Below are 27,090 nucleotides of genomic sequence, written 5' to 3'. Positions count from 1 at the left end.
AGACATCTCTAGACATTTTAGGAATGCAGATTACCAAATTCTTCTTTCAGCTCAGAAACTTTGCTGCTTTTCTTTTCAAGCAAAGATCTCTACCGCTTCAGTGTTACACAATGAGTTTTGAAACACTGGTGGGTAAACGCTTCTTATGTCTAAAACAAGATCCATTTACATAAACACTTTGTAATGCACGTGGATCTTGGCCAAAAGTTAGCACATAGAAGGAAGGAGCTCTTTTAAAACAAGCCCTGTTTTCACCACAGAGCTCTCTCTCTTTTAGGCAAACATACTCAAGCCTATGAAGGCTGATATCCAAGAATTCACTGAAGATTTACTTTATATCAATGCCAAAAGAACAAAAAAGTGGCAAGGAAAGCTAACTTTTATTTGACAGCTTATTAAATTACTGGGAGAAATATATAAAAAAAGGAAGTCTACAATGTCACATGTTTAGAGTCCTGAGGCCCAGCTGTAGTCCAATTTCCTTAATTTACGAAGTTCTCTTTCCTGAACTTTTGATAATTTAAATACACCCTCCCCAAAGCACTCCGTTGTCTGTGAAGCCTCTGGGTGGATTTCAGTAACTTCGGATTCCTCTTCAGACTCCTTCTCTTCACTGTCACTTAGCATTTCAACTTCGTCAGCAATTTCACTAGTGCTGTTAAAAAAAAAGGAAACCACCTTCTATTGGCTTCAAAAACACATCATCTGTTTACGGAGATCTTAGAACTAATGCCCATATACAAAAGTGAAGCGACTTATCTCAGTAAACAGTTCTACTGCAAATAGTCTCCCCTTTTTCTTAAATGTTTTCCTTGAGCATATAAAATAAGCTTTAGTATGAAAAGGATCACATATTTTCCGATTCTTACTTTCTACACAACAGGCACTGATGGACTTCGTATATACATAAAACTACATCAGGGAAGGCTGGGCATTTTCCTTGAGGTCCCAGCATTGTATGTGTTTGCAATATATCCTGTGAGGAACAGCAAGATGGAATCTTGGGAAAAAAACCTATTACTAAATTAATTCTTGGTAGTCAGATCCTCTGCATTTTGGGAGATCAATAACAAGGTCTTGATCAGGTTTTTTGCAGATGTTTTGCCTCCTGGCAAGGCTACATCAGTGCAACAATTCAGAAGAAGGGGGGACTGCCTAGCAGTATTTGCAGTCTGTGTAAGAGTTGAAATCAAGAAGGTTGGTGACTGGAGGTCTCCTGGGACTTGGGGCAAAATGTCTAAAGAAAATCTGATCAAGACCTTGGTGTTGATCCCACAGCCTGGAGAACCCAACAACTAAGTATGTGCAGCAAACTGGGACTACCCCTATTCCAAGAAATCCATGAATTCACATGCTCTTTCCTCCACCATCTCTAATGAGAGACTGCATAAATGATGCAAGCCTCCCTTCCCTGGATAAACCCACAAAGAGTACAAGAACAAGCTGGATCACCCCTCTAAGGATAGAGAAAACAGGCCTGAAAGGATTGTTGTCTTTGGCAATGTCCACAGGGGGTCAGAAAAGTCAACATGACAGTCACAACCATGTGATTAGAACTCCACCCACAACGCAGGTAAAAAAGGGCAGGATGTTGATTGCATGGTTGTGGCTGCCATCTTGACTTTTTTGGCCCCCTCCCTGCAGACATCTGGGGCAGAGGGGAAAAAAACTGGGGAAGGCTTTGGATCCAGATTCCCAAACACTCTAGATACATCCCAAACACAAGAGAAACATCCCTATCCTGACCTGTGATATTTCATTTACTTTCCATCAGTTGCAACAGGAAGGAAACTGTACAAAGTAGGGAAAAAAAATGGCAGAGGGAGGGCATGCAGTGTTCCACATCCTGTACCCTGACAAATGGTCTAACCCCAGCAGGATGTTTATCTGAGGGGTGAGAGCAGTTCCCCCATTTTTAGAACTCCTGATAGGGCAGATGGGACATCTCACAAATCTCTGAGCACAGCCCAGAGCAGACATGCAGCCTGTATGGATATCTCTCTATACGGATCCCATCTCAGCCAAAATTGGGCAATACGTTTTTAGTATTTTACATGAGGGACCACTCGGTAGGTTTCTTACCTTGTTCTGGGAACCAGCAAAGAGTGAATAAAAAGAGGACACAAGAAAGAGGCCGAAGGTAACACATGTGCTGGAGTATGAAGCAGCTAGGGAGAAAACAAAGGCAGAGGATATTGGAGCACTTTCAGAAGAGGTCATTCCAAATGTATACATTCTGAGTATGGGTTAGATCCACTCTTACTTCTTTAACAGCAGGCGATCCTTGGCCTAGCGGGTTCTGCACAGGAGTCTTCCCAATGTCCGTGCCCTCTTTCTGCTGCCGGTGCTTCCCCAGTAAGAGGTAAAAAGGAGTCATGGAGAAACTCTCCTCAACTGCTAACTAAAACATAGATGGAAAAAATACACCTACATTAAGGCATACACAAAGAAGCACGGGCACACACATTTTCCAGAATTATTGTGGAGTGAGAAAATGGTAACTCGGCTTTGGAAAGCATGCTTGCTCAGCAGTCAAGTGCAATACAACAATAGACAGTCATTAACTAGGTCAGCCTTTGCATCCTGATTGGACTAGAGTATCTATAACATGCCACCAGCAGAGGGAATTGCAGAAAGCGCCCCTCAACTCACTTGGGAGGCACCAGATTAGGAAGGCAAGGTTGAATTACCAATACTTGACCACAAGATTGGTGCAATAGAAGCCTTTTCCATGACTTTAAGAAGCCAAAAAATTCCAAGAAAGGTATTACAAGTCCTTGAGATAAAGGCCCATTGTCATTTGGAATTGCTTTATCTTAACCTAGGTGTACATTTAAATATATATTTATAATATTTAGGGTAGATTTTTAATTTGGAAAAACAATATAGTAACCATCAAGCATTTCTTGAATGAAGTACAGTATTTTCTTTCAAGCAACCTTCACTCTTTCAAATAAAACAAAACTAAATTGCCTGCACACATCATTTTTACTCAAGCATTCAAAACTTAATTGGCAACTCTCACTATTCATCTTTATTGGTACCCACAAAGTAGCAGAAGATGAATATCTCAACCTTTTCCATATTCAATTATAATACCAAATGGAGGGTGACTGTATATGTTTGCTATTTTGAAGAAAGATTCAATGCCATCCTGGTCAAAAAAGGTAAAATACAGGTGTCCCATGATGAGACATGAAAAATTAAGAACATAGGTCTATGTGAAAGGAAGCAGCATTCTTGATGGAGTCAGAGAAATCTTTGACACAGCCTGCTGGATTCAGAGACACTCACTGAGGTAAGTCCCTCCTTAAGACTGCACTGCATTCTACTCTGAAATATTTTAATATAAACTCAGCATTCAAAATGGATTTTCATTTCTTTCATAAATCCTTTAGCTACGAAAAGCAATACCTGTCTGCTGGAAGGCGTAAGTCTCTCTTCTGGGGTCTTTGTGCTAAAAGTCATTAATTCCTACAGAATCAGAAGGAAAACACAGAGAGGAAACGTGTCCTTATGATTTCAATGAGTCTTTAAAATGGCACACAATTCAAAATATTAGTTCAGAAGCATCTGAATATAGCAGTACATGAATTTAAATATAAGTTATAACTGTTAACCAAAACACGGGAGATGGTGAAATAAAAAGTATTTGTTACTACTTGGAACAATGCCTTTCCCTTTAAATATTATAGGAAAACTTTCCCTCTAATATGACCAAATCACACTTTTTTTTTACTGCTGTTGGGGAGAATACCTTACCAATAAACTAAGTCTAGCAATCACATAAAACAATATTGGATTTAGACAGGCCAACATTCATGTCAGCATTGTCCTGCTGGCTGGAATTGGGTTGCAAGAAAATAACCTGTAAGTTGACGCAGTAAGGTATTTGAAAATGCAGGTTGCTCAGAGAAACCCATAAATGTCAAAACATTTGACAGAGCAAAACTTTTATAGTAGGCTCAATATTGACTGCAATCCTAAATGGAGCAAAGGCCTCTGAACAAATAGGATTGACTTCTAAATGAACATGCATAGGAGTGTGTCATTAATACTTGAAGAAGTAGTAGTCGGGAAATACAGGATCACTGTAGTTACTTTTTCTTGCTTTATCCTACCTCCCACTACCACTAGGAGAATGATGTAATGACAGTCTATTGGAAAAACTGGCAAAAAGGAATGGTATTACAGCATGTTTTCAGATCTACTAGTCATTCCTAACAATGTCACTCTAAATCATTTTAATAAACCCAGAACTTACATGCATTTCAGTCAGGAAATAAAACTGAGATTGGCTAAGCCACTGATATTTTTCGGAGGTTATATATTCAGGCCCATCTCTTGGAACAAAGACAGCCCACTGAACTTTCCCTCTGCAGACTTTTCTTTGGATACACAAGGGCTGTGGTTCGCTGGGCTTGAACACAAACACTAAAGCAGAGAAGAATAATTTTAGCCTTTAAAAACAACCTTGCCTATTTTTCTGCCTCTGAGTTGAAGAATCATTGAGTTACAACGCCACAAAGATCCCATGCATGGAATCCCAGCCTTGATATTGCTAAGTGATCCTTTATAAGGCTAGCTGAATAATTAATCTACTCTCTCTGTCACTGCTAAAGAGTAGTAAGGGCCAAGGTACATCGTTATAGCTTTTAATGATATGAGAAAAAGAGGTGACATCTAGCTGAAGTTTTCTTTTTCTTTCTTTCTTTCTTTTTCTTTCTTTCCTTTCTTTCTTTCTTTCTTTCTTTCTTTCTTTCTTTCTTTCTTTCTTTCTATCTATCTATCTTTCCTTTCTATCTATCTATCTATCTATCTATCTATCTATCTATCTATCTATCTATCTATCTATTCGATTTCTATAGCCGCCCATCTCAACAAGTGACTCTGTAGTCACTTATTTGATGAGAAATAAGCTACAGTGAACCTTCCCCAACTGGTGCCATTAACATGTTGGGACTACAACTCCTTGAGTTTCCAGCTATCATGCTGGTTAGAAATCCTAACCTCTTGATTTGGAGCAAATCAAGTTGAGATGGCTACTGTTCAGGAAAAGGAACAATAAAAAAGAAATTATTCAGACTTTTCTAAATGGTCTGCACCCCTATCCACCATATGATGGCTTCTTAATGATGGGATTCAGACTCCGTACTCTCTACTTTTTCTGTTATTTCCCCAACAGAATTGGTTTGTTCATAAAGAGACACAATATTATTATAAGACGGTGTCAAGATTGCCAGGTTCTCTTTAAAAGCATCTGTTCTTTCTCTGTAGTGAAAATCTGAAAACCAGAAGCTCCTTTAACAGTGAGAGATTAAATAATTTCTAACAGACAGATACCCCCAAAGGAAAATAACTACCTCTAAATATAAGAAACCTTTACTCTAAATACAGTGATTAATTGGGTTTTAGATCCTAAGATAAAATTCATTTTGGAAGTTCCACCCTTAATCATTTTTGGGCAATTATCCACCTCTACCTCAGCATCCCCCTGTAACTTTCCTCATATTCAAGAAGACTCAATCCTTTGCAGAAAGGTCAGGCAGTATCAAAGCAAAGAAGAAGATGAAAAAACTGACTACACTGAATTTCCTATAAGTTTCTGGTAGGATCCAAGACATAGTATAGTTTGCAGGTTCAGCCTAGTTAAAAAGGTTGTTTTAAAGTAGCATTAAATCTAAGGATGTAAAATATTTTTCCAGGCATGATAATACCACAACTTGGACCAACCATTCTTCACCAAGTAGAAAGACCTCTTTATTCTCACCATCTGAATATTCTGAGTGCTGTGAAATTGCAGCAATGTTCTCAGACAGAGGATCAGGCTGCAGGACGTTGACATATAACTGGGCACTCCATTCCACTGAAAAGAAAAATAATCAGGTAAGAAAAAGAACCACAGACTATGAAAGCAGTTATTTTTCTCAGAAGGGCACAAACTGCAAGAGGGGTAGATTCAATTGAAATCTAACTTTCAAAATAGTTTTGAGTAGGATCTGCATAGGGGATGAGACTAAGAGGGTGTTCCACAATGATGGTTGGCCTAAGGTTACCCAACAGGATCTCAGAATTACCCTGTAATCCATAAATCACACTTTGGCCACCATGGGCTCTAAAGACTCCATTTAGTTCATCTGGAAATGAGAGACCATATACAGTATATTACCAAACTGGCATGGGATAAACATAGCCCTGATAGATTTACATTTTGAATTCATAAACTGTTGGAACTCAACTAATCACCATCATTTACTATTAGTCTTTTTCAGGTTAATAACAAAATATATTAAAATGTGCTCCAAGAAACAAATAAGTAGCTTTCTCTAAATCCATTAAGACAAAGACAGATTACACTTTGGCCAAGACTAAAAACAAGCAAAAAAGGGTAATTTTCATATGAAGGTTACTATTTAAGTCCCTAACACCACAGTCTTCTCCTCAGGTAGTCAGGAGAGACCTGCTCAAATTTCAGGGCCAGCAGATGCGACATTTTCTATTGTGGCACCCAAGTTATACAACTCTGCTGGCCCTCTTCTTGTTGCCGTTTGGTCATTAGAATATTTTGTCCTGTGGCTTTCTGGTTTAGTTTAGTTGCCTGGATTTCTGTAAATCTTTTATTTACTCCCGAAATAGGTCTTCCTTCCCACTTCTCTTGCAGCTTCTCAAAACTGTTTTGGAAGAACCTCCAATTCTCTGAATTTATAGGAGAATTATCCCTCTCCCAGCTCCACTGCAAGCCATCCACATATAAGCTTGACTGAGTTTCCCTCATTCAGGACTAGTAAAATATCTCTTCCTAACAAGATTTATAACAGCATCCTAAACCAGACTATGGAATACGTTTGCTGATGCTAAATTATTCACTTCAATGTGTAACTAATGTAAAGAAAATTCACCTAATTTTGTATAATGATCTTCTAACCATTAGATTTCATGAATTTTTATAACAGCTAAGCTTTAAGCCGAACAAAAATTCTGGCCATTTTTCAAAAACACAGATTAAGTCAGTATCTTTTGGCAGTTGCACCACAATTAATAACAGCAGGCAGCTGGTAGTTAGCAAGAGTAATCCAATACATTTGCTTGTGGATTAACCTGCCAGTTAATGTTAAACATTTACTAAAAGGGTTTTCTTTTCCCCAAACCAAAACTGAAAGATTTTGCACTAATTTTTTCTACCATTGTGCTAGCATGACTAAATGTTTAACATGAAATGCCAAGAAGATACGAGATGGAAGAGCAGGGGCTTACGTGAACAGCTCAGCAAGTTCCAGCAGCACAAGAAGCCACTGCTGGTGGTGCCAAGGAGATATTTGGAACAAATGAGCCTTCCAAAGCACAGGCTCCTAAAGGAGGGAAGGAAATGTCAAGACAGTCACCCAACTACAAATCATGTCAGTACCGTTTATCGCTATATTCATCAGCATCCAGGGCTGAAACTGGTGGAGGAGGTAGCTAATCATTCCCAGTTCAGTGAGGTAATTCATAATATGTCCCCCCTACATTAACAAGGGTGTATCTCAGGAACTCATTTCTCAAATTTGGTTACAAGACTATTATGCTGGACAATGAAATTAATTTTGTTTCAGAATGATATGCTGCGTACTCAACAGCAAGTTATCCGTTACAGTTTGGAGACCAACCACATGGTAAACAGGTAGGTCATCAAAAACGTTCACGCAAGAGGAAGGACACCACTGATGTTCAGGAGTTAAGATCAGCCAATGCCTTCCAATTTCACCACTTTAGTCTTTCTACTCACATCTTTTAGCAGCAACTGTGTGTACAGACATGGGAACAAATTCCATTTTACAACCATAAAATTCAAACCGCCTATAGCAATCAGGCAAATGTTTACCTAAAGAGGGTCAAGGAAATCATTTGAAGAATATCACCTTCCAAGCAAACTATTTTGTTGGACCCATTTCAGATAACACTCTGCAAGTGCTGACAGGCAAGAGGTCATGATCAACTTTAGAAGTTTGCTGAAACCATCTTGCTGACGGGAAGGTAAATTTGCAGCAACTGGCTTATACTAGTGGCAAGGTGTGAAGAATTCAAGCAGACTGAGGGCTCAGACGCATTGAGAACTATAGCTGTTAATTTACCTATTTAAGAATACTGTCACACAAGCACCCACACTTAAAGACGGCAGCCTGTTCACTTAGAAACACAAATGCAGCCACGTTCCTTAGTTATAATGAATTGTTGATTCAATCATTCGTGTTAATGAGGCTCCCTTTACGGGCTGCAGGAAGTTCAAAATGAATACAAGAGAGGACCAATGGCTTTGTTCATTATTCCAATGGACATTTTAGTTTCATAGAAGAGCAATTTTATGTTTCTTTATTTCAACTTTTTCCCATTATCTCTCCCCCTCCCCATTTTATTCTTAACCAAAGGATTTGATCTTTTAAAAAGGGGTTCTAGCCTACCTTAAGATAAAATTACACATATTGCACATGTTACTCCAAGCACAAAAAATGAGTTAATTTGTGAAGACTTTAGTCTCTATTGTCAGATCCTGTTCTTAAAATTAATTAAGGGAGGTTGTAAGCTGAGAACAGCATTCCAGACTTGCTTCTGAAAACTGAAATATTACACTTTTCAAAGGGTCTTTTTAAAAACTGATTTAAATACAAAATAAGCAAAGCAATAAAACCCAAAAGAACAAGCACACAGGTACGTACAGTATAGTTCCTGGAGGATGGCAGAAAGTACATTTTAGACCCCATGTTTCAGAGTCCCACACAGTGACTGTTTTGTCAAAGCTAACAGCAAGCAAAGAGCCATCTTCAGAGAAGCAGCAATTTGTAGCTTTGTAATTGTGATAGCTCCCTACAAAATCACAGGTCCAGGTTATCCTTTCATCTGCTGGGAAAGAGACATATCAGGAAAGGAATATAAATGTTAGCTGGATGGCATGAAAAAGAGCTTGTGAGAATTTTAATTTTACAAATTTGGTCTGGTATTGCTTGTAAGGTCACCAATTGTATTCACCTGCTCCTTTCCTTGCAAGAAAGGCCCCAATTTTTTGTAATGGGGCAGTATCAAACCAACAAGGGACCAAGGAGACCCCCACCTTCTTGAGAAAGAGAAGCGGGAGAGCTTAGTCCATCTTGGCAGCCCAGCTGAGCACATTCCACATAAACCCCATACTACCTTTCTTTTTCTGAAGCAAGAAAAGCCACATATTGCTGGAGGATTTCTGTCCACATGAACAGAACCAAGAGATCACTGTGTGGGAGTAACACTTGCCATGGCAAGCAAAAAGGGGAAAAGACAAGCAAAAGCCTATACTAGTTAACTTTATTTCTACACAAAATGGAATCTTTCTAAAAGCACCGCCATATTTAAGTTACATATTTTTGCTGGCACTTTGTTCAAGAGGAAGTCTAGGATACCAACCACAACTGTACAGGTTTGCCTGACACAAACATAAATCCACAGACTCCACTTTAATGTGCTCCCTAATAAGTTATTCGCAAGCATTAATTTGTGCCCACATCTGCAGTTTTTCTTGGAATCCATCTCCTTTCAGACCACAGGGAAGAGAGAATCTAATACCATGTTAAAGATGCATTACATTTCATACAACATCTGGATACACCACACCAAGAAACGAACACACAAATGAACATGATACTCAAAGTAGTAAGATGGACCCTTCCTCACAAATAGGTGCTCCTACCTGCCACTTTAAGTGCCCAGACTATGAAAAACAGAAAAACTTTCAAATATAGGCAACACTCTTTCGTACAATACTAGGATATCTTACACATGGAAAAGTACAGAAGCTTAAAATTAAGGGCGAAAAAACAAATCCTACATCTCAGCAAAAATGGCCTCACAAAGACCAGCAAACTTTCATGATTGAACATAAAGAGGTAAGAAAGTATCACAGTTACAGGGAACCTCTGGTTCAGTAGGAACTCCTATCTTAGTTGCCATCAAGTAGGCACAGGACAGAGATGCTCAATCATAGCTACACAAAAATATTTTTCTCTTACATTATGTATGAATTTATTCCAGTTGCAAATAGTCCAATTCCACTGTGCACAGGAAAACAGCTAAGTGACCTAGTCATGTCTCTCTGTGTAGAGATAATTTCTACATATGCAGAAATAAAAATAAATACTCTAGAAGGAAACAGAAAAACATGAATAAGTCACACCGCTTACCCGAGTTTTAGAAATCTCATAAAGATCCCTTTTTTCCTTAACCTTCAGCAATGGCCCTTTACAGAATTAGCCAACCAACCAACCAGCAAATTATCACCTGCACTGTAGCAATCCTCTACTGTATCTCAAATTCCTCACTTTCATCCCAAACTGAACTTTATTCATGCTGCAAATGAATGAAAACCACTGTCCCTGCTTTACTTACTTTCACTGTCTTTATCAACCAGCAGCATCCAGACTTTGAAGTGCCTGTCACTGCTGGCTGTTACCAAAGTTGGGGTTACATTTTCAGAGCCATCTGTGCCACGGAAACACATAGCTGTTACACAGTCTTCATGTGGCATATTTATTCGTGTGTTTAGAGTAAAGCTAATATAAAAAAGAAAATAAAATTATATTAAAGTAATCCCATGAAGTAAATGGGCTTCAAGGCTTGTTATGTTATGCTGGACTGATATATTAAACATTTAATTCTGAACAACAATCACATAAACTGCATAAATGGTGTAATTACTGGATACTGTAATTTCCAATTAGACACTTTTCCATTTTTATCCTCAAATAAAATGTACCACTTCTGTAGCACCAACAGTGTAAGAAATGAATCTGGTTATAAGCCATCAAGATATAAAATGAAGTAGTTGCCTCTGAGTTGAGCTTGACTCCTGCTGAATTACATGTAAATATCCATACAATTTGCCATTACCGTCTTTCAACATTCTCATCTAGATTTGATAGACTTGACAGAAGAGCATATCTTTCCTGAACACTAATGCTCTTCTATCAAACCCACATACACAAATTAAATATTAGAGGGATACAGTGATGTAAGGCTTGCAGAACATCACTCTTTACTCACTGAAACTAGTAGGAGACTTACAGGTATCACTGGAAATATCCAACAGTCAGAAATCATCTGCTGTATTATGTCAACTATATAAGTGGAAGGGGGATGAGAAATAAGGTAAGCCGTCCCTAGTTCCATAAACGTCATCATTTGGTTTCCTAAGTACTACACTGATAATTAGTATGGTCAACCTAGTGCAAATCACATATATTTATACTTGGCCAAAAATATACAGCAGAGTATAAAACTAGCTGAAACACTGGGAATACTGTGAAGATGCTTGCCATCCAATTCTTATCAAGATTCACCAGTGTAACAAATCAGAAATGGAATACACCAGCCTTCTCCAGGTTGATGCCCACTGGGGAAGTTGGACTTCAACTCTTTGGCCATCTTAGCTGGGAATTTGGAGAGTGGAAATATAAGATTAATTGGAGGTTAAGCACAACTAACACAAACCACATCAGCACAAATCACAGATTTTTCCTAAAAATCTAACTCACCCTGAAAAAAACCTGTCACTGCCCACTTGCAATATGGCATGAAGTCACTGCTCTGCTTCCCTGTGGCCTCAGTTCCCTGCGGCTGCTGAAAATAACGCTAAAAAAAATGCAATCACAAAAAAGTGGCCTGCCCCTGGCTTAAGAGATACTTAAGTCCTGGCATTCATTCTGCATGTCTAAAAGCAAAATCTATGCTCTAAAATGATCTTAGGACATGTTACTGCTCTGCAGTGTAGAAACTATAGAACTATGCCTCCCTTTGGCCAGCACAAGTCCAAACGTGTACCTTTGTGTTTGCTCATTGTAAGCCCAGAGTTTCAGCTGCATCTCAAGCTCTCTGCAGTCTCCTTGCCGCTGTTCCACAGTAGCCAGCCAGTTGCCTTTGGAATCAAATGCAGCTTTCACTAATTCAATCTGGTCCAGACCTGACTGATGAATATACTCCTGCTGCACAACATCCAACTGCATATTTAAAAAAGAGGCAAAAGAGAGGTTTAAGCTCATATGTATTTGGAGGCAAGTCAAAAAACAAATCAGAACAAAAGGAATCCTTTACAGGAGGTATATCATCAGTCTGATGTAAACTAAGCAATACAAGGGAGGGGGCACACTAAAATTAGGATGGCTCAAGGAGACATACATAGATATCAAAATGCATCTTGCCACATTCCTTGTGGCTTGCCACTAAGCATCTATAGTTAACATTCTTTATAAAAATGAACAGTTGCTTCATTCCATTATAAGTTGCTTGCTCAGTAAGGTCAAAATATTGGATGATCTCTATTGTTTTTGCATGTCCTAAAGTAGTACATAATGTCATCTTTAACTGAAAGTGTCCAATTCAGCCCATTTATTTATTTATTTATATTTCAAATTTCTATCACCGCCCATCTCTCCCGAAAAGGGGACTCTGGGCAGTTTCAATTTGTTGATGCCTAAGATCTTAACCTTTTGATCTGTTTTTATGTTTTTTAGTTTTGTACACCACCCAGAGTCCACTGGAGTTGGGCGACCAATACATTTAAATAAATAAATGAATAATAATAATGATGTGTAGTCAATTCACCTCATCTTTCACTGTGTTGAGCTTTCCTGCATTCCTTCTTATGTTCCTTCTTATGTTCCACATTCCCACTGCAATTCTGTCTTTGAATTTTCTTTTCCTACATAGCAACATCAGCAACTAGTTTGGTCTAGTGGTTAAGGCAATGGGCTAGAAACCAGGAGACTGAGAGTTCTAGTCCTGCCTTAGGCATGAAAGCCAGCTGGGTGACCTTGGGGCAGTCACTCTCTCTTAGCCCAACTCACCTCACAGGGCTGTTGTTGTAGGGAAAGTAGGAGGAGGAAGGAGTATTTGGTATGTTTGCCACCTTATTTATAAAAATAATAACGGCAGGAAAGAATATAAATATAAATAAAAATAATATAGATATCCCAAAGGCTTTAATCTAGCCAAATAAAAAAAAAAAACCTCCAAAAAATCCTCAGTTCTTTCTCGGTAGCATGCTGAGTGCCATCCAACATGAGGGGCCATCATTCAGCACTATATCATCAATCACTTTATATTGTCTATCCATGTGTTTTCCTGGTAAAATATAGGAATGATTTACCACTCCCTTTTTATGCACAGCATGAAATGATGCCTTTGCTGTTGTCACATCCACTTCCAGCATTTTCCTATACCGCTGCTGCCCAATAAGGTGCCTGCTTGCCTGAGCTGGGTAGCTGGGATAACCTTCATGCCCTGGGTGACCCTGCTGAGGATGTATGCTCTTGGCATACACTCCCAGCATTTATCACCCATCCCTCCTAGGAACATCCCATCCCCTACCGGGCAGCATACAGGACTTGAGCTTGGGAGAAGCATACGATTAAATAAAAATTTCAAAATAGCATTAGATTAATGCTACATATTGAAGTATCTTCCATCAACTGAGAACTTCAGAAGATTACTAAATAATTAATTACAATAGCTAATATAGTATGATTCTTAAGTCAAAACGAAAAATTACAAAGATTTCTGCCTGATCTAAGAATTCCATCCTCATGTAGAATTATAATTCATTACTAGTTTCCAAGTTGAATTCTTATCACATTTGTTTTTCAAATATATGGTTATTTTTGAGATCAGTGCCTACTCCCACAACTTAATTTGCCATTATTCTATGGATGGAATTATACATGATTTCCAATGAAAAATATAAAATACCCTGGCAGTTGTTACCATATACAAAACCAACTTGGTACAGTTTTGCAATCCACCAGTTATTTACAGTTCTTCCTCTAGAGTAAAATGGAGTCAAAAATTAATTTACCCCCTAGAGTAAAAATTAAATATACAATGTATGTTCAGTCTAACTGTTGCTCTCATGCAATTGTAGGTATGACTGCACCCTAATTTAGTGCTTGTAAGTCACAAGGACACAGCCCCGTATCACCCTCTTTGAGTGGTTTCCCATTCAAAGCTTTTGCACACCTCTATGCACATTTCAACCATCAACATCACTTCGTATCACCATGTTTCTTTGGTTCTGTACAGAAACCCAGACACTGTGTTTTCTTTATACCCACGGTCCATTTATCCTAATGGCATCAATGACTTCTACTTATATATGGCAGAGTCTGCTTTTTGCCCCCATATCACATAGCCTCCTCCAACTTCAGCAAAGCTTATCCTGAACTTCAGTTCTTCACCTTCCTCCTTTTCACTCTGCTGTATCCCCATCCCCAATCCGTGTCATCACACCACCCACGCCTATCCACACATAGAGACAATTCCCTTGATTTTCACACAAAGAACCCTTCCCACAGTAGCAATGAATTGCTGTCACCCTGCCTTGCTGAGCACCTTGAGGAAGGCACAAAAACGGCATATGGGCAGATCGGCCTCATGCTGAACAACTTGCCTGGTAAGTGATTAGAACACTCCACTAACAAGCAAGTTAACCTTGAAACCTCTCTCTTCCTCTCCACTCATCTGCTTGTCCTAGTTGAAAAGGAAGAGAAGCCTATTGCTCAGTGCTAGTTCTCTGCTACTAGTTTACTTTATAGAATACATTTTTTTCAGCCCGTTAAGAAATCAATACTGTGTATTTCCCTTCTCTGCTGCTAGAATGGAAACATCGACTGTTTTGTATGCTAGTAGCTTCCCTGGATTTACAAGGCTTTATTAGATAGTCACTAGTTTAACTTACATTGTACAGGAGTTTATCATTTTGCAGTGAATAGAACTGCAGATGCCCAGGCTTGCCATTCAGAACTAAAGCTTTTGTTCTTGGGTCAACTATCAAGCCAGTCTTGACATCGCTGCCTGAAATAAAGAAAATGGTTTGAAACAGAATGGCATTTCTTCTTAAAACATAAACACATTCCCCCCCCCCCCAAACCTTACCCTACATACCTTTGATTAATCCTTGAATCACTGCAGAAATTCTCAAGTTGCTGTGTATGATTATTATCTCTGTACGTATTAAAAGAAGTTAACAAACGTAAGAATCACGGTTTGCAAAAGGTAAAGAAAAGTTAGCATCTACAATTGGACGGTTCAGAAAGCCTACTAGATCGTAAGATATTTCTATTAGAAAAAAAAAAGCCTGCTTCAAAGGGCTGGCTTAAATCTCGGGAGCACTCCTGGAACTAGGCTTGGAACAACTTGGTTGAAGTAGCAACCAACAGTACATTTGAGCAGCTTTGACTTACCTTCAAAGTCCTTCTTTCCTAGAAAGAGATCTCTTTCTAGGGAAGAAGGACTTTGAAGGTAACCACAGATGCCAGGTAACCTCAAAGTAGACCCCTGTAATTCAAAGCTATCCTTGTAGGCTGTCCAAAATTAAAATTACTTTAGAGTAAGGTAGCAGGACCACCTTCTACTGTGAGTCACAGAAAAGTAGGTGACTCCCTCCCGTACAGCACTGGTGGGGTATATATAGCTTCCAGATCTCGATGGACTTCAACTTCCAGCAGGTCTACCCAGCACGGTAAGTGATGGAAGCTGGACTCCAAAACATCTGGAGGTCCAACAGCTCCCCATTCCCAAGTTAAAGAGTTCCTACAGGTAGTCCTCATTTAGCGACCACAATAGCTAGGCAATCATTAGCGCTAAGTCAACCTAAGCAGGAAGATCCATATATATTATGGCGCAACAAGTTTAACATGTTAAACCAAAAACAATTACAAATCTTCCTCATTAAAAAAAAAAAGGGTTCTTGCGGATTTGGTCTTACTGTTATCAGAATGTGAAGTACAAAGAAGAGTTCCATCAGGTGAGACAGAGATATGCTGTATTGTGGCTCCTAAACGAGGCAAGAATTCCTTTTTAGCATCTGACGCATCTCGCCACTGAACCAGCACAGATTCAATCCCACCACTCAGGAGGCTAGTACCTGTTGTTCCAAACAAAAAAAAAAGTAAATGAGCCAGAGGGCCGATGAATCTATTAACAGCCAAGTAGCAGCAGTTCTCCATCGTTTCAAGTACAGGCTTTACCCAGCAACGCTACCTCAGATTTTCAACTAGAAATGTAAGTTCATATGAGCCAAGAAAAGAAACAGAAAAAAACAAGTTGATTAAACCTGATAAATATCATAAAGACAATGCAAGAATCAGGTTAACTCCTTATTAGCTGCAGAATACTGTATAAAAATTACTCAAAAGTAAAAACTGTTACAATGAATAAGCATAATCCCCCAAATCCTGAGAGTGAAATTGTTTCCAACAGCCCAAGAATGGAATATCTAAGGTTCTGTCCTCTTATCTAAGGGAGGTAGCAGAACATTACGTGAAGGAAATGACATGTTGTCTTAAAAGTTCTCAAAGAAAATTTTACCCTGGTAGGCACATTAGCTCTCGGGATTTGGGGGACTACAATTCAGTCGGACATTTTATGTATATTTCTTTTCTAAGTATACATGTTTAGGAATTTATTCTTGAGTAACTTTTCTGCAGTATTTAAATTGTTTAGGCACCAGGCTAGAAACCAGGAGACTGAGATTTCTAGTCCCGCCTTAGGCGTGAAAGCTGGCTGGGTGACCTTGGGCCAGTCACTTTCTCTCAGCCCAACTCACCTCACAGGGTTGCTGTTGTGGGGAAAATAGGAGGAGGAAGTACTTGGTATGTTCTCTGCCTTGAGTTACTTATAAAAATAATAAAGGTGGGATAGAAAATAAATAAAATGATAAATAAATAAATAATAAAAATAATGAGTAAAACCAATTCTTGTTTTAGCTGAGTAGCCTGTACAAGTATTTGAATCCTACGAGGACTTAATTACTTAAGTTAAAAAGGACCAAGACCACAATCCTGCACAAAGTGACCTAGGAGTAAGCTCAGTGAATTGACTCCCTCCAAGCAGATAATGCCTATGACGAATTTCTGCTGGAAGGGTATATCATGATCATATGCTTTCATCATTCTGTATATAATAGGTCTCACAAACTAAAATTCAACTACTACAAAAATACCAGAATTAACATTTGGTTTAACAAGGGATTAAGATTTTTCTTTTAACACAGGAAGGAGGGTTTTCAAGCCAAACCTTACACTCTGCCTACGTTAGCAGAAAAATATGTTCTGCTGCCACACAGCAAAATTCCTCCTCTTTCCTGTTCAAATAAGAAGCCAAGAATAAAATAAACACCACAGGAGCCACCTCAAGTGCTTGGCAAGGTCCAGAATTTTCCAACAGAGAGAGCTGATTTTCCCCCAGCTACTTAAGTAATGGCTCAGCTTCCTTGTTTACTTAACCTGATATAAAACAGGCACAACCATTTTATTACCTTGCCATTAATCAACATACAACCATGATTTTAAAAAACCTCTCTTATTTTTGCTGTGAACCCATTTCTAAATCCTTATACCTTTGATAGATGTATTCAGTATATCAAACTGTTGTTCTCGGAGGAATATTTGATGCTTTTGTAGCACATTTTCAGCAGTCTGCATATCAGTAGGTCATTAAAATTAGTAAAGGACGCATGCTGGTAAGATTGGGAGCGTATGGAATATTCCTAAATATTTCCTCTTAAAACTGGGCTTACATAGCTCAGGCAATTTTACCTTCTACAGAGAAAGCAAGATCGATAACTTCATCATGATGCCAGTGCATTGTGGAAAAAGTATATTCTCTCTTATGATTAAAATTTCTCCTATAAGAATAAAAAAGCACATTTAATTGCAGATGAACTTCTCAAGATTTTAAGAGGAGCTAATATACAAGTGTTAAACCAACTTTCCCTGATCCAGTTGTGTAAATTTTTCTTTCTAGCCAGCTAGTATGGCCAATACTGAGAACTGAGGAAACTGAGGTCTGCACATCTAAAGACACCCAGGCTGAGGGAATCTGTGCTAAATATTGTTAATTCTTGAGCTTGCAAAGAATATTTTTTTCTTTTAAATTATACACAGATCCTACTAAAGAAAATATAGGTGAAAACATACGTCTGCTTTCACATGTATATTACTTGACAAGTTGGAAACTACAGTATAGGGATAATAAGCATTCTTCAAACCCAAAGCCCTTATATTTGACTGAGGGAAGAATACTGTACAGAAGCACAGCGCCGTTCTGGAACAGGTTAGATTTGGAATTCTGAGAGCACACCTCGGTCACATGCAAAACAGCTGTCACGGGAGCCATGTCTATTCACAAAATAACTGCTACAGTGAATGTGACCAGTTATAAATAGCCATTTGCCAAAGGCAATAAGCCACCATCTATATGCTCTCTACTATCCCATCCCAAGGAGCTTTCTGGGGTCCAAAGGCACTGATGCAGATAAATACGCTATAACGTGGTGCCTTGCAGCAAGCATACAAGCTTTCCATTTCACTCTCAATTAGTGTTTTGGACGAGGTGTGTAGCTCGATGTATAATGAAATGTCTGTCTTTCTCCATGCTGTCAAGAACCTTTATTTTTTCTTTGCATACAGCTACATCTGGATTAAGAACCAAACACCTCATATTGTCATTAATTTGTCTATCAAATTTATACAGCCTTGCATAATCTTTTGCCATTAGCCCCAAAAATGATCTGAAGGCAAATCCCATCACTCAAGGTAAGTAGCTTTAGCTACAATGCCCCTGAAAATCTGTCCTCTAACTGCTACAGCCTTCACCACCGATAGTTCTTTCTCTTCATGTTCTGAATGCAGTCCTTCATGCCATACTATTAATCCACATTCCCATGAAGTACAACAGCTCCTAATGCCAGACAACAATACACATTTCCTTAAGATATTCTGTTATGTACACAACAGCAAATACTCCCAATCCTTCCTTCTGCTGGAGACACAAAAACTCAAACCCGTTGAAAACTAGGGGTCGAACTCTAGAAACTATGAATGGTGGCTAGAAAAAACAGGGGAACCAACATAACCCTCTATGGCCTCTGAAGTTTGGGAAATTCCAAGAAGCTACACTCTTTCAAGAATCAGCATTATGTTGGTTTATTGTCATGGCTCACTGTCTAAGGTTTTTATTTCTTTGTACAACCCAGTGAGTGTTGTTATTATTTCAGGCTGGGCATGACAATATTAATTTTATTTATAATCTTCTAGTGATCTGTACTAGTTTGAATCCTCCTCCAATCTCTCTAGAGTGAGTTTTTTCTTAATTTGCAACAGATCAGTGCCATCTTGCCATCTGCCTTGAACATATTTTCATCTGGAATTCTTCAACTCATTTGAAAACAGCTGTTATCAAGATCTGGACAGTATAGTTTTGCCATACACTTGGGTATGCTTGTGACAAGAGGTTAATACTCTGCCCTTACATTCTTCAGGAAGTTTGTGCTTAGAAACAGCTGTCAATCCCAAGAATAACAAAAGCCTGCCTCACCAAAGACGAATTTTGCCATCTTTGTGTCCACTTGCTATGCAGTCTTCCTTTGGGTGACAGGCTACACAGGTGAAATGGCTGGTTGAAGCATTTCTAAGATTTTTACCTATAGAGAAGCTTCAAAAATAGGAGTTACAGTTTAGTGTAGTGCAGCTGTTAAGCAGAATTATCCAAGAGACAAAGTTAAAATGCTTACTGTAAGAGCCACAACCTCACAAGAATGCAGCACATGTAATAACACAATGATGGAAGACTGCAATACCCTCTACATGGGACTGCCTTTGAAGACTGCTCAGAAACTGAAATTGGATCAGAATACACCTGCCCACATGGCATGTGAGAGCCCCTGCAGTCATAAAATATCTATTCTAGAGGATTCAAATAAGTTCCCAAGTCCAATTCAAAGTTGTTTGTGACATTTAACACCCCCCCCCCTTTTTATAGCTTGTTTTGTAGACGAGCCTCACCCCACATGGACATCAATTTTGATGCCTTTCTTAGATGGGTATATATTACCACATTATTGGGGGGGGGGTTTCTGTGCATTTTTTAAATTGCAATAAAATATTTTAAAAAATCAAGACCGCTTTGAAATCTTTTAGGAAGGCTACTAAAACAGAGTTATTCTCCAAGGCCTTTGAAGCCAATTCCTCCCCAGCCAAACCCTTGTTGGAACAGTTAATAATAATGCCTTTTAGATAATTTTGAATAGGCAGCTTTGTTACCAAACACTGAAGAGTAATTTTTTCTTCCATTCAGAAACTTCAAAAAAGCAGTCTCATTATTGCTTTATAAATAGCTTTTATTTGTAGTGGCTGAATGCCTTATAGAAAATCTAATCAATTAACTGGTTAAACCTGCACTGGATATTCTTTTTTTTAAGCAAATCAACTGATTCATATTGCTCTGAATGTCACACAGTGGTCAACTTGTGCTTTCAATCCTCACCTGTAAATCTTTTTCTTCTTGAAGAAACAAACGACAAGATGAAGCTCCCAGACTGTTACTACATATTCACCCTGTCATAATGAGAATATGGTTGGAAATTTCAACCAGCTTTAACCTAAGCCATGCTTTGCTTAAGCAGTTTGTTGAATATATCACATTAAGTTGTGAACCAGAGCTTTAAAAAATACAGTGATTAGTGAATACATCTTGATAAGGTAAAATCAAGCAAAAATATGGCTTAGTGCAATATATGAACCCAAACTTACTTTTTGCCAAGAATTAAGTGCATTAAAATATTCATCTGATTACCAAAAACAGTTGGGAATGTGACAACAAATAGGTGACTAGAACAGAAAGCCAGCCAACTCATGTTCAGTTTTTAAAAAATTAATTTAAAGCAATCACAGAAAAGTGACCTCATGCACTGGTAGGCGACCTGGTGTCTTGCAAATGTTTTGGACCTGTGTCCATCAGCCTCAGTCATTATGATATATGGCAATGGATGGTAGAAGCTGTAGAACAAGACCCGTGGAGATCATTAGGCTGCCTTCTCCATTGGAAAAAGCAACAAGAAGTTATACTTTTGATAATGCTACCCAGCTGTCACTGAAATGAACAGTTTCCAGCACAAACTGGATGGAGGACAAGGCTTTAGTCAAGAAGAAATACTGTAAGAAGTTTACCATGAAGGAACTTTGGGAAGGTGGAGAGAAAACAGCATGTATGCTGACTGAGAAACATAAAACTCTGTTGACTCCCTGAACGAGCCATCTAGTTTTTGACACCCCGTATCACAGAAGTGTGCCCATTTTTTCGCTATTTTCCTAGAACAGGCTAATCAGAGAGATAAACAGACTACCCCAAACATCTCTCTGTATAATGTGTACATTGTGGATGTATCCTCCTTGCCAGTCAGTGGGCTCAGAAATCCCCATCTTGTGGTCCACTTGGAGCATTATATTTATTTAAAAGGTTGTTATACAGTTTGTCTTTTGTTTATCTCTAATGAGATTGGTTTATCTCCCAAGGAGGAAACAAAGGCCTGAAAACTCCAGTCGCTTGCCTATATACCATGTGGCCCAAAAGCAGTGTTTTTCAAAATTATTTTAATTTTCTATTTTTTGACCATTTAATCATCAAAAAGGCAGCACAGGTTTTGCAAAAGAGTGGGATGATTGATGGTGCCCTCAAATACTAAGTGATAGCAGAGAGAACTGCCAAGCCACTAACCCACCCCCATAGGTTCAGCGATTTCTGCTACGGCTTAATAGTAAAGCAAGTATACATACATCTCTTCCAAACGCGGTACATTTGGGCGATTGGCTTACACCGTCTAAAATCATTTCCAGCTCACTGGCTTCCACTTCTTGATCAGGTGTTTTTGGAAGCTTCACTGTCACTAGCTGAAATGTATCTGGTGAAATAAATACTTCTCACTAATAAAATGATACAAATGTATACAAGCTGGCAATAAGCAATGAATTTAATCATGGTGTTCAGATTAAGGAACAATGACCAGGTCCACATATCATATTGAACCAAAATTAAACAGCATTTTATGGCTTAGTACAATGCATAAATATGGCTTGGATTCTAGAACACGTTAATTGAACTCGCAAGAGAAATTTTTCCTACCCTGCCCTCCCCATCATGGAGCTACATGTGCTGTTCCCCAAATTCTCTTCAGAGCAGGGTTTCTCGAGAAGTCACTAGAGGTTGAGGTTGGGAGATCATGATTTATTTAAAAAATTATTTCAAATTTGGGCAACTTCACATTCAAGAGCTAAGCTTCATTCTTTATTTTTAGTTTAAGAACACTGTTCATGCAGATATGCAGGCCTACCCATGAAGCAAATAAAATAATTTTGTAACTTCTGGCCTATATGTGAGCCTGAATGTGCAGGGGTTCCCTGAGGCCTGAAAAATATTTCAAGGCTTCCTCCAGGATCAAAAGGTTGAGAAAGGCTGCTCTAGAAGGATGGAGAATTGGTGCTAAATATAGACAACTAGGAGATTAAATGAAAGCCTACACCTTAGCTTCAGCTTTTGGATAAACTCATGATGTTCTTTCATTTCTCCCTTAATGGAAAGTCAGTGAACGTCACCCTAACCATAAATGCTTATCAACCAGTTCACAGGACTGGCCTTCAAGTTCCAAGAGCCATATAATTACATTATTCCATTTCTCACAGAAGAATGACATTTTCATAGATTGTTTTTTAGGTCATTAATTTACAAAAGCTTAGGTAAAGGTAAAGGGTTCCCTTGATGTTAAGTCCAGTCGTGTCCGAGTCTAGGGGGCGGTGCTCATCTCCGCTTACATCATAATAAAGGTGTTAATATTCAATGAGCCACAATACTGTACATTGTTTTTACTACACCTTACTTAGCACAAGCAGATATCTGAAAATCATACCAAGTAGTTAGTTAACAACCATATACTTCAGCTGGAGAGAAGGGAACAACCTTAAGTAATCCTAAGAATTCAAGAAAGCTTACATATGCCAACTTTTATTTTTCAAAGTACAAGACTTTTAACTGGAGTGTCACAAGTGGTGAATTTATTTTACCCCAGCTTTCCATTCTTTAACAAAACCCTCAAAGAAGTTTACAACAATATAAGACCTACACAAGAAAAAGGACATAGGTTACAACATACCTGATGTTTCATCGTTATACTTTGAAATGATAAGAAATGCAGAATTCTCCAAACTTGCAAGGGCATAAAATGCAAAGAGTTTAAACCCAACAACAAATGTCTGGAAGAAAAGAACAAAGCAACACAAAACCCTCTATTAAGGCTCAACCAATCTCAAGATGAAATCCTGGCATGAAATACAATTTTCCTAAGCTCAAAGCAGCATCTGACCAAAGGGAATGTAGGAGAACAGGAAAAATACTCCCTGCCCTGAATTTCCTATGTGTTTGTTCTTTGGAGGATTGGTTAAAATATGGTTGTTCTTAAGCCAGTACAACTAAACATGTTCCAAATTATATTAAATTTTTTCTCTTCAAGACTGTTAAACACATTGTTCATACTGACGATTTCATTTTATTATTAAACAGCCTTGAGTTCACTTGTTAAAAAGGAATATCCCACCCCCAAAAAATCATTTAGAAAAAATATAGAAACACAGTCTGCAAAATTACAGGTAGTCCTCGGCAACTGGGACCAGAATTCTGTTGCTAAGCAACATGGTTGTAAGGTGCGACGTCATGTGTCCACATCGCTTAGCGACGGCAGTTCTGGCACTTCCCGGTTGCTGTCGTTAAGCAAATAATCGTGGGTTGCTAAGTGAGGACATCATGTGGTCACCATTTGCAACCTCCTGCCGGCTTCCCCATTGACTTTGCTTGTAGGAAGCCGGCAAAGAAGGTCGCAAATGGAGACCACATAATCGCTGCAACATCGTAATTGCGAGCCAGACGCCAAGAACCCAGATCACAATCATGTGAGCGCAGGGACCCTGCAACGGCCGGAACTTCAAGGACCATTCATAAGTACTATTCATTCACCATCATCACAAGTTCAAACAGTCACTGAACTAGTGGTCATTTAGTGAGGACCACCTGTATCAGAAGGAACTGCAATTACAGTAGGCCATATATTGTGAAAAATCTATTCATTCCCTGGCCCTGTGCATACCAGTTACATTGTTAATCCTATATTCAATAAGCTGGAGGAAACGTATTTATTTATTCCATTTATATACTGTCAAATCTGCAAGGGACACTTGCAGTTTACAATGCTAAATAATGCAATTAAAACAGCTACAATAAAATAATAATTAAAAAAAGACCCTAACACATCCACAGTAGCTAACTTAATACTAACAAAAGTTACTGTAATAAAATAATAACAACAATCATACTGAGCAACCATAACCAAATATAATAAAATATACTATTACTTATTTGCTAGTCTTATAAAACACTCCAATCACTGATCACTGAGAAAAATACATAATAATGCAATTATAATAATAAAATTAAAAAATGCACCTACTAATATGAACATTTATCTAAACATATATAAATTTGAGAACATTAATTACATTAAATAATACCCCAATGCAGAATAGGAACAAACTTACAACATCCCAAACCCCAAAACCTTCTGAACAGCCAAGTTTTAATGTCCTTCAGATCATTACAATAAGAGCCAGTTGGATTTCTGGGGAAATTCTGTTCGATATTTTGAATTATGTCTTTGATGCACTTCACATGCAGCAAATGACTTACATTAGCTAGCATGTGGCTTGCATAGCAATGGCAGACTATAGCTAGGCTTCCATACAAATATCACAATCAACAGGATCCCAAGGCAGATAATGCACATTACTTAATTTACCTGCTGAAATCAAAAAAGTCTATTTCTGCCTCCATTCGGTTCAAATTTGTTTAGCAAATTTGTCCTTTGGTATGCTGTGTGAGCATAGATTATGAATGATGCATAAGAAAAAGAACATTCAACAAACCTTAATGAGAATTCCATCCATAAAATCCCAGAGTTTAATAGTGCCATCTAGAGACCATGAATAGAGCTAGTAAGGAAAGGGGAGAAAAGAAAAGAAGTGATCTATAACTTTCAATTTTGGTACATATAGAGATGACGTTGAGTTTCAGTACTCCTAGTCGCTCCTGCTTTAGGATATTTAGCGTATGATATTTTTCAATGTATTTCGTAAAAGCATTCATTTAGCTAAAAATCATTTGTGCATATCTATTCCCGGTACCTGCCAAAACGTAAGCTCACAAAATAGCATGAACACACAAGTTTTTAAACATAATTATTTCTGAAACCCAGTAATAATTAAACCCAACAAGCATGATAGAATTTAAAGGATCATCTTAGGTCCCAACAGATATATACCAACTTTAAGAGCCCTTATCCAGCAAGAAGTGCTTTCTGAGGAACAACATCTTAATGTACAAGCACTTAGGTATCCACAAAGAAAGAGCCTGCTGCATTACTCCAAGGAGAATTCCACTGAGTGGGTACTATAGATGCAAGGGGCATTTCTGAGCCTATCCAATCCTCTTTTCCATATAAGGACAGAGATAGGAAGCAGCATTTGCTCCATGAGTCTAATGGGGTGGGGGGTGTTTGTAAAACGAAGTTGGGGATCCTGTGGCCCCCTAAGTACTGCTGAATGTTCAATTCCCCTCAGTCCTAGCTGAATGGCCAATCATCAGGGATAATGGGAATTGAGATCCAGTAAATCTAGAAAGCAAGAGTTTCCCTAGTTTTGCTTTAAATTATGCAGACCTCAGTTGCCACAGAGCTTTTAAACTGCACCAGAAACTAATAAGTCAGTGCTGCTGGGTCAGAAGAGAAGTAACAAACTCAAATTATGCTACGATTGGACTGGCATATGCCCAGAAATTTGATCTAGAAATAAACATAGCCTTCTAGACAGTGAAAAGCAAAAGTCATATATAGCCTTTACAAGTTTAGAGCGTTAGACAGTTAATCCTATTTTCAGCACACTCCAACTTTCAATTATTAGCCCTTTATATGTCCCCCTAACTCAATGATGTATGAATAAACCCAAGGTTCTCTTAATAAAATGCCATGCAAGAATGTGACATCCATTTAGGTGAAAAATGCCATTATCAAATTGGTAATAACCTGTAGATGATTTTGGGGATTCAACTGGATTCCTGTCACTAGATTGCTGTGACCTTGTAAGATGTGTAGACATTCTTCTGTAAGTGTACTGTAGACTTTAATGTAGTCACCTGAAGCACACAGGAGATACCTGTAAATAAGTTAGTCAAAAAAAGCTAATTAGAAGGCATCTATGTAATTCTAACAACATGTTGCATGGTAACTAGAATTATTAGAAAAGATGAATCCTCAGATCTTTAACTTTAAAGGTAAAAGACTAAAATAAAAATAAAGGTGCTTGAAATCCACTAAACCATGAGACATACCAGCACTGAAACACTGGATTAAGCCTAAGGTGTCTCATTCAAAAGAAGAATATGGGATAGATTTGTTTTCAATAAATATGACACAATAATAACAAACTCATTAAGATTCATACACTTGTATCATTTTGCATTTTATTTCACATTAGTATAAAACAAAACATAGCCCCCCCCAAATGTACGAGCCAAAATTCCAATGAAGTGATGTCATCAATGGAAGAGAAAATAGAAGAGATGTGCGTCATTTTATACATGGTTTAAACACATTGATCTAACTGAGAACTAAGTCTAGATTTTCTATTCAGAAAGAACAAAGATTACAGCAAGAGTCATTATGAGATGAAGTCCACATTCCAGTTCCAGATCCTGCTAACAGGTTAGCACTTTCTCCTTTTGAAGCAACATTACGGACTGCAAATCCATCTAAAGCTTAAGCGAGAATACTTTTGGAACTTAAAAGCATTTACTTCCAAAAGATACTAACAGCATATCCCGACCATCTAGTCAGAAAAGACTATCGCTACATTCAACTGAATATTCCCGTGCATATGTCTACAGAAGGTACGAGCGCAAGCATTTTATATACAAGTACATTGCACAGGCGCAGGTACGTGTCAATAAACACCGGCCTTCTTGCAATTGCAGCATTCTCGCATAATGGAAACTCGCCACCTAAAAGAAAAGCAAAAATCTTCAACTTTGTAATTACACTAACTTTGAATCAGCAGAAAACACCGCGCGACACCCGCTCAACCAGCTCCCGCCGAAGCGCACCACGCGGAGCTCCTCGCGCGCCACCATTTTCCGACACGCGCCGATTTCCCACCTTCATTCCCCTCC

General features: G+C 38.4%; 1 protein-coding gene across 2 annotated transcripts; it reads right to left on the bottom strand.

Annotated features, from left to right (window-relative positions):
* Nucleotides 1-361: 361 nt before the first annotated feature.
* WDR75 (WD repeat domain 75) lies at nucleotides 362-27,090 on the bottom strand. 2 transcript variants are annotated; one of them, XM_063318077.1, is made up of 21 exons: nucleotides 26,966-27,090; nucleotides 25,949-26,078; nucleotides 24,795-24,860; nucleotides 22,976-23,075; nucleotides 21,606-21,730; nucleotides 20,317-20,387; nucleotides 19,369-19,485; nucleotides 17,589-17,677; nucleotides 15,758-15,916; nucleotides 14,935-14,994; nucleotides 14,729-14,844; nucleotides 11,821-11,996; nucleotides 10,390-10,553; nucleotides 8,694-8,877; nucleotides 7,255-7,349; nucleotides 5,771-5,866; nucleotides 4,265-4,434; nucleotides 3,415-3,474; nucleotides 2,264-2,401; nucleotides 2,083-2,168; nucleotides 362-655 (listed from the first exon to the last, which is right to left on the bottom strand). In XM_063318077.1, exons 1-21 carry the CDS (start codon nucleotides 27,049-27,051, stop codon nucleotides 448-450), a joined length of 2,496 nt encoding a protein of 831 aa, XP_063174147.1. In that variant the 5' UTR covers nucleotides 27,052-27,090; the 3' UTR covers nucleotides 362-447. The 2 variants fall into 2 exon arrangements, with proteins under 2 accessions (XP_063174147.1, XP_063174148.1); XM_063318078.1 differs by having other exon boundaries at nucleotides 8,694-8,874.

The sequence above is a fragment of the Candoia aspera genome, chromosome 1 (assembly GCF_035149785.1).
Source record: "Candoia aspera isolate rCanAsp1 chromosome 1, rCanAsp1.hap2, whole genome shotgun sequence".
NCBI lineage: Eukaryota > Metazoa > Chordata > Lepidosauria > Squamata > Boidae > Candoia > Candoia aspera.
The sequence above is the reverse complement of the archived record's forward strand: the minus strand, read 5'-3'. Positions and strand labels throughout refer to the sequence as shown.